Raw genomic sequence first — 8417 nt, 5'->3', positions numbered from 1 at the left:
CTTGTTCTGATGTTTTCTTTAATAAGTTACTCAATCCGGTGATTTGTTTACCTATTCTATTTATGGGTGTCTTAATCAATTGTTTACCTTTCTATTTTAGGAATACTTTTGAAATTTTGATAGCAATTTGATCTACACACCCATTTTGACCCACTTGTCATCTAATAATTGCCCCCGTTTTGTGCCAAAACTAAAGGTAAAGAAATGACCAGGATATATTGAGTATTCTTTTTTTGTTAATAGTCACAGAAATGTGACGAAATCGTGTTAAATCCTCTAGTAGTGAAAAATAACTTGGGAAGTAAAATATTTGTGGTTTTTTGGGTATACTTGTAAATCATTTTTCATCGATATTTTATGTTAATAGGCCTTGTTTGGAATCACGGATTTGGAGGGAAAGGAAAGGGGAGTGATTGAGGGATGCGAAATTACTTGTTTGGATAGCAAAGAGATAGGAGGGTTTTGGAGGAGGAGGGGAATCGATGGATCCATCAACAGAACATAGATTATAAACATGAGACGGAAATGAGTTAGATGTGATCACTCTTGTATTTTTCACATGTTTGCATATCGTGTTGTGCTTTAAACAACATGACTACAAATGTAATTTGTTACGACTTACGAGCAATTGTTACTCCAGTGACTTATGATAGCAGAATACAGCTACAAAAAATAGATTAGAAAGTTGGCGGAAATGGGTTGGATCTGATCATTTATGTATTGTTTACTTGTTTGCATGTTTTCCAGAAAGACATTGCATTCTGTTATATACCTCACCTTTAATTCTTGAATCGATATTCAGATATTATTAGAATGAGTTACTCTCATTTTTGAATCCATTTCTGTGGTAAAATAGCTCCAGCTTGCTTCTTGTTATTCTCTTTATCATTCCTGTTTGACTGAAAGCACTTGTATTTTGTTCTTGTAGGTTAAACCAATAGATATGTTGATGAAAGCTGTGGATTACTCTGCTAATTCGATCATTTTTAATTGCTTATGTTCGTAATGATTGTACACTCTTTTCTCCCAATCCCATGGACGACTCTCCTATCTACCGTCTTCCCCCAGACGTATTCCACATGATCTTTCTCTCACTCCCACTCCGACAAATCATAATATGTCGATCAGTGTCTAAACCCTTCCATCAACTCCTCACATCCCCTTCTTTTCTCTCACTTATCTCCTCTCATTCACCTCACCGTCTCATTTTCCTCTGCCCTCCCCACCACCATCGCTCACGCCACGACCAGTCTCTTTCCACCTATGAATCCCACACTTGCTCTCTTTTTGTATTCGACATCTTCACCAACTTTTGGCTTCAATATGACCTCTCATACCTTCCCTTCTCTGCTCTATCTCTTATCACCTCCACCCTTGGGCTTGTCTACCTCTTGGCCAACTCACCCAGCTTCCCTGAGTCCCAAAAATCACTACTTGTCTGCAACCCTCTAACCCGCTCTTATCGAGTCCTGCCCCAGATTAAGCCTCCCTGGTCAAGACATGGTTTTGTCTACTCAGGTTCCGGAAACCGCATTGTAGTTATCACTAAACTTGTGACATATTATTTGAATGGCTTGGGTTCCGCCTCAAAGAGTTGGATGAAATTCTCGTCGAATTTGCCATCCAAGCCACGGAGTCCACTGATTGTGGCCGATAGTTTATACGCTTTATGTGACTTAGGGACACCTAAGAATAGTGTCTGGAAGTTGTTTACCTGTGACTTGCCTGTTCCTGAGGTCAAAACAGCAGCATTAAGGTGGAGTCGAGTGGAGATAAACGAGTGGGGTGACGTGTTTGGCATATTGGAATTGCCTAGCTTAGTTAAAGGAAGGGGGAACAATTTATTGGTGGTTGGAAGTCTAAAATCGACTTTCAAACTGAACAAAGGATGCTCAAGGATATTGATACTTAGGTTGGATTTGGAGACTCTAAAATGGGATGAAGCAGGACGAATGCCAGTAGATATGTGCAACTGTTTTCAAAAGAGTAGTAGATTCAAGGTGTTTGGATTCGGAGACAAGGTGTGTTTTTCTGCAAAAAGGTTAGGGAAGTTGGTGTTGTGGGATTCTGGAGATTGGAGGTGGATTCATGGGGCACCTGGGTTTGGTGACGAGATGTACCGTGGGTTTATGTTTGATGCACGTCTTGATGCAATTCCATGATCAACTTCCGAGGCGGGATTTGGCAAAGGATGAGGGTTTATTGTACCCAAAATGTATAATACACCTGAAAAATGACTTGTTTACACCAACCCGTTTTGAAAGGTATATGATACCCGAAATGATTGTCCTGAACTGATCCTACACGTACTTGCAGGAATGACTTGTTTGCCAGATCAAGAATTGCGGATGTGCTTGCTACTTCCTAGTTACAACTTGCTACGAGAGAGGGGGTTATGACTTATTGCTAGGGTGATTGATCATGGCTCAACTTTTATCACAATTTGAAAATCACCGCTCATGTATTAGGGGTTGTAAGTATAAGGGTTGGTGGTATGTCCTGGTTTGCAATTTCAAAGTCGGTATATTTGTCTGAGAGACATTTTGAACAATGAACATGTCTGTTGCTTTCTATTATTTGTATAGCCTGATGACATTGGTTACCTTTTAGAGTTGAGGAGATGAGGTCCTTTACGTTTTTACACGGGAATGTACTTCCTGCTCGTGGACTTAAAACGTTGTTTCAATTCTGTAGAAGTTGAGGTTGTGGACTTGTGGCGTAGCCCTCTTTTGCTGTATGAGATGAGGATCATTGGTGATTAAAGTAGCGGATTTATAGACAATTTGCACGTTAGTCGCGTATTCTTTTTCTTTTACCTTGAAAGCTCGTAACTTTTGTTATTCTGCCAAAAGGATTAGACGGGTGTAGTGTGTTTTATTCAAAAATGGAATTATGTTGCATAGACTTGAACCAGGGTCTCTCGGGTGAGGATCGAGTATCCAGACCCATCTTTGTAGTGTATAGCCTATTAGCCTTTCTAGTAACCCAAAACGACACAAATGTCACGCTCTCCACGCACAGAAACCGTAGAGAGACTTAATGTATCACATGTACTCCGTATTTGGCAGTTGGTACAAGTCTAACAAGATTAACGTGACTTATATAGATAGTGTAAAAGAATAAGTTAGCGTTCCAATATACTCCGTGTCCCACAGCATAAACAAATAGTCAGCTTCTCACTTGATACTCTGTCTTTTCCCCCATTTATGTCTATACTCCACACTTATCTCCATGAAAGAGAGAGAGAAAGCTTCCAGTTGCAGCATACATATCTCCTACTCATATTTATTTTTCTTCAAAGGTAATTTCAATTCAAGAATTTATTTGTTAGCTGAATTATTTGCTGATTGTATTAATCATTTTTCTAAGAATTTATTATTGTTGATTGAGATTTTATTGATCAAGTGTAATTTGAGCTCATTTTACATGTTTTGCAGCAATAGATTTTTCTGCTTAGATTTTGTAAAGTCTGATTCAGTTGATCGTTAATAGCTCAGTATGAGCTCTTCTTTTCGGTTTTGGGTTATAAGCCCTGTTTGGCAAATAGCAGTAACAGTCTAACAGATTTTAGATAATGGATAACGTTAGTGGAATAAGTTCGCTGATTTGTGTTAATGGTTTCGGGGATATAAACATTTGCCAATTTAGAAATGGCAAAATCCAATTGAATTGGCGAAAAGTAGAAATTGGGTGGTATTCAACAAAATACGAGAGTACTAGAGAAGTTACGAGTATAGAACCGTTTCAATTTTGGAGTGAAGGGACAACATGATAGAAATTTTAATCTTGAAATAACATTGACCAAAAACAAGTGTTAAAGAGAAGATAGTCAGAACTGAGAACGCTTGAAAATGGGCAGTGTTTACTGAATTACTGGTTTGGGAATATGCTGGCATTGCTGGGACTTTTTGAAGATTGTCTAGAAAGTTCTAAACTTTGTTGTAAACTTTGCAAGGGGTCCGAGATTTGAACTTTGGTTTAAAACTTTTCGAAGTATGCTGGTTTGCACATTTAAGGTCAGATGTATGTAAAACTTTGGGTCAGATGGTGGACTGAACTTAACTATCAAGTTCCATAAAATTGCATGGTGTATATATGTGCGGACTTACGGACTAGTGTATCTAGACGGCAAAATTACTTCTGATAATAGTCAAAGAAATGTGACAAGACCAGGGGTTTTGTCTGCTGATTATATTGTTTGAACAAGAAGCATTGCATTGTTGATTGTGTAAGCTCCGCTTATTCTCGTTTTGATGTTTACCATACAGGCACTTTGGTTGCATGATCAGGAGCTGTGGATTACTCTGCGTTTCATGTTCTTGAAGATTGAACCAACATATATGTAGATGAATGAAAGCTGTGGATTACTTTGCTCATTTTTATTTGTTTATGTTCCTTTTGCTCATACCATCTTTTCGATCCAACCTTCCTTCTCATAAGAGCCAACATCCACTGTACAATCTATTTTCCCGTACCGATTTCCCATGGAATGCCCTCCTATCTACCGGCTTCCACAAGACACCTTTCACATGATCTTTCTCTCACTCCCACTCCGCCAAATTCTAATATGTCGATCCGTGTCTAAACCCTTCCATCAGCTCCTCACTTCCCCTTCTTTCCTCTCACTTCTCTCCTCTCGCCCACCGCTTTCTCTCCTTGCCCTCCGCCCTTCCCACCACCATCACTCCCGCCACCGCCACTCTCTTTCCACTTATGGACCCACCACTTTCTCTCTCCTTGCGTTCGATATCTCCACCAACTTTTGGCTTCGATTTGACCTCTCATACCTTCCCTACTACTCTATATCCCCCGTCACTTCCACCCTTGGCCTTGTTTACCTTTGGGCAAACTCAGCACGTGCTCCCGAGGCTCCAAAATCACTAGTTGTCTGCAACCCTCTAACCCGTTCTTACCGGGTCCTACCCCAGCTTGGGTCTGCATGGTCAAAACATGGATCTGTTCTCTCTGGTTCTGGAAACCGCATTGTAGTAATCACTGAGCTAGCGACTTTGTATTTCAATGGGTCAGGTTCCGTCATGAAATATTGGATGAAATTCTCATCGAATTTGCCATCAAAGCCAAGGAGTCCAGTGATTATGGCCAACAGGTTGTATGCTTTATGCGACTTGGGGTCACCCTGGAGGAGTGTCTGGAAATTGTTTACGTGTGACTTACCGGTATCTGAGGTCAGAACAGCAAAATTAGGGTGGAGTCGAGTGGAGAGAAGCGAGTGGGGTGATGTGTTTGACATATTAAAACGGCCCAGGTTAGTTAAAGGAGTGGAGAACAAACTGTTGATGGTTGGAGGGTTAAAATCTTCCTTTTCTCTGACAGCGCCATGCTCAACAATATTGATACTTAGGTTGGATTTGGTGAGTTTGGCATGGGATGAGGCAGGTCGAATGCCGCTGGATATGTACAGGTGTTTTCTGGAGAGTAGTAAATTTAAAGTGTTCGGAGGTGGTGACAAGGTGTGTTTTTCTGCAAAAAGGGTAGGGAAGTTGGCGTTGTGGGATTGTGGAGAATGGAGATGGATTGACGGAGCGCCTGGGTTTGGTGACGGGGTGTATCGTGGGTTCATGTTTGATGCTCGACTGGATGCAATTCCCTGATCTACTTTCAAGGTAGAACTTCGGAAATGATGAAGGTTTACCAAACCCTCGCAGTCCGACCCAAGTCTCAAGGTATAATATACCTGAAAGGCTGAAATGATTCGTCTATGATTGACCTTATCCGTTCTGTCCCGAAAGGCTGAAATGATTCGTCTATGATTGACCTTATCCGTTCTGTCCCGAAAGGCCAAACTCATTCTCAACCAGAATGACCTATTTGCCAGATCAAGTGTTCTGGATGCATGACAATATGAGGAAGTTATCAGTCATATGTTGGCCTATGCGTGTAAGAGTTTGTGGTTTGTGTAGGTTTGTAATTGTCAGATTCGTTATATTTGTCGGTTGACGTCTAAAAAACATTGTTTAAACACGTTTTATTCGTATAGACTGATGAAAATTCTATATGTTTCAAAAGTCGATAGAGTTGAGAAAGTTGTGGGAGCTGATATTTGAACATGGTAGTACATTTCCTGCTCTCGGAGTTTCATTCTGTTTCAGTTGTATGAAGTGGAGATTGTATAGCAGTATAGCCCTTTTCTGTTGTACAATATGAGGATCACTGGTTAATAAAGTAGCTGTTTTGTAGACTATTTCGCAATTTGTTTCAGTTTGTAAATTTTACATAATTCATTATTTGTCCGAAAGGGTTAGATAGGTGGGTTTTATTCAAAAGTGCCGTGTTTAAACCGGTGTCTTTTTTGCTGGCGAGGACTGAGGACTGAGGCCTGAGGGTTGTGCAGTGGTTAATAAAAATAATAAAAATAAAAATTCCGTTGCCGGGACTTGAACCCGGGTCTCTCGGGTGAGAGCCGAGTATCCTAACCAACTAGACTACAACGGATTGTTGTTAGAACTAACCAGAATAGATAAATATATAGACACAAAAGTATGCTCATTTTCCTAGCACGTCTTTTCCACAACCTTATTTAAGACCGATATATCCGTTTTACCCTTAAAATTGGTCAAATAAAATAGATAAGACAAAAGGAAAATGCATTTGTAATTTGTAAAAAGCTTATCCCATCTATTCAATTAAGTTGTTAATTTGTTATTTAACACGTTTTACTCTTATTAAAACGGATATACGCGTGTTAAGGAAGACGTACTCTGTCGTGACTAAAACCAAGGAGCAAAATGTTGCTCTCTATTACTCTCCCCAGTCCCATAATGTCATATTTCAATATTTCGATTTATCTTATGAGGTTAAATTTTAAAAAATTGTAAATACGTAGAAAAAAAAGGAAAAGTTAGACATTTACATTTAGGATGAAATCTTCAGAAAAATATGATTTTGACAAAGATAAATAATACGCTTCTACTTAAGAAGAGATCAAGTTTTAAGACGGGTGTGTTCATGCTACAAGTTGTAGGGGTCTACATTTATTCTTTCACAATACGGACTATTATTCTTTTATCACTCGGTTTGTATAAGAACGATTATAGAGTAATGACTAATGAGTACTATCTTTGTACTAGATCATTTATTAATATCATTAAAATGAGACGAGACAGCTCACGATCAACTCGACCTCGGTTCGATAACTTAACGAGTCAATTTGAGTTAACATTGGCTCGGCTCGAAATGCTCGTGAGCGGCTCGAACATGTGTGATATGATGATATCTCGCTCTTACTTTATAAAAAATATTTATGATGATTATATCTTTGTCTAACAATATTAAATGTTTTCATTGGTTTTGCAAAAAAATTATATATAATCTCGGAATCATGTTTCTGAAAATATCGGGTAAAAAATAAAATAACAATAATTATATATGAGCTCAAATTGAGCTCGAACTCAGTTTAATACACGCGGGCATGGTAATGAGTTAAATTTTTTCAAGCTCGAGTGAGCTCGAGATTAAGCTTGAGCTTGAATTTTGTTCACGAGGACAAGTCGAGCAAGGCTAGCTCAGGCTCAACTCGGCTCGTTATCACCTTGAACATATTGACTATGTTTGGGGTTTAACCATTGGAGTTGTAAAAGTACTTGAGATATTCTCCGGTATACCCCCGAGTTTTTTGATTTTTTATGTTGTACCCTTACATTTTTGAAATTGTATGGTGTACCCCTATACTCTATACATTAGTTTATAACATGACCTTATTTATTGTCTTTGCTAACTTAATTTCTTAATTGATCTTTAAATCGTCTATTTACCATTTCAATTACTCGATAATCTACTCATTTACTTATTAGTTTGTCGAATTACCCATAGACCCACCAAATATTATACGAATTTAACTCAAATTCATCAAATCTCCATTATCATATCATGATTCATAACAAAGGTTTTTAATAGTAGTTTGTACTTATTAAAAGTGATTTATGCTAGCTACTTCTCATATAAGATGGTGATACAGCAATAATGAGTCAAAATAAAGGTTCAAATACGGTTGTTTAATAGCGATAAGGTTAATGGAGATATGAAGGAGATCATGATAGAGAAATAAGTAAAAAATTTAAGGGTACATCATAAGATTTCAAAATTATAGGAGTACAACATAGTAAAACCGAAAAACTCGGAAATACAATGTAGAATATCCCCTAATTTTATGGTTGGGGTTTAACCATTGGAGCCGGAAAACTAATTTTTGGTCTTCGTGGTAGTGGTAATAAAAAACCAAAACAAATGCTCGCCATATTTTGTTGCACACTAACACAGCGTAACCTTGTTGCAAAACCCCAGACCCATAGGCCAAAGTTGCTGAACAAAAACCCTAGGGATATTCTCTCGTGTACCTCCGAACTTTTTCGTTTTCTATGGTGTACCCTCGTTTTTTGCAAAAATAACTTTGACCGACA

At 38.6% G+C, this 8417-nt stretch overlaps 2 protein-coding genes and 1 non-coding gene across 3 annotated transcripts; 2 read left to right on the top strand and 1 right to left on the bottom strand.

Moving 5' to 3' along the window:
• The first annotated feature begins 928 nt into the window (after positions 1-928).
• LOC141612171 (SKP1-interacting partner 15-like) lies at positions 929-2675 on the top strand. Its single transcript, XM_074430890.1, has one exon. It carries the CDS (start codon positions 1035-1037, stop codon positions 2160-2162), a length of 1128 nt encoding a protein of 375 aa, XP_074286991.1. The 5' UTR covers positions 929-1034; the 3' UTR covers positions 2163-2675.
• Positions 2676-3129: 454 nt separating this feature from the next.
• On the top strand, positions 3130-6202 carry LOC141612170 (SKP1-interacting partner 15-like). The gene is made up of 2 exons (XM_074430889.1): positions 3130-3301; positions 4269-6202. Exon 2 carries the CDS (start codon positions 4485-4487, stop codon positions 5610-5612), a length of 1128 nt encoding a protein of 375 aa, XP_074286990.1. The 5' UTR covers positions 3130-3301; positions 4269-4484; the 3' UTR covers positions 5613-6202.
• A 178-nt stretch (positions 6203-6380) lies between these two features.
• TRNAE-CUC (transfer RNA glutamic acid (anticodon CUC)) lies at positions 6381-6453 on the bottom strand. The gene has a single exon. It is a non-coding gene; the product is annotated as a tRNA-Glu (tRNA).
• Positions 6454-8417: the final 1964 nt, after the last annotated feature.

The sequence above is a fragment of the Silene latifolia genome, chromosome 11 (assembly GCF_048544455.1).
Source record: "Silene latifolia isolate original U9 population chromosome 11, ASM4854445v1, whole genome shotgun sequence".
Lineage (NCBI taxonomy): Eukaryota > Viridiplantae > Streptophyta > Magnoliopsida > Caryophyllales > Caryophyllaceae > Silene > Silene latifolia.
This window is presented reverse-complemented; position numbering and strand designations above follow the sequence as displayed.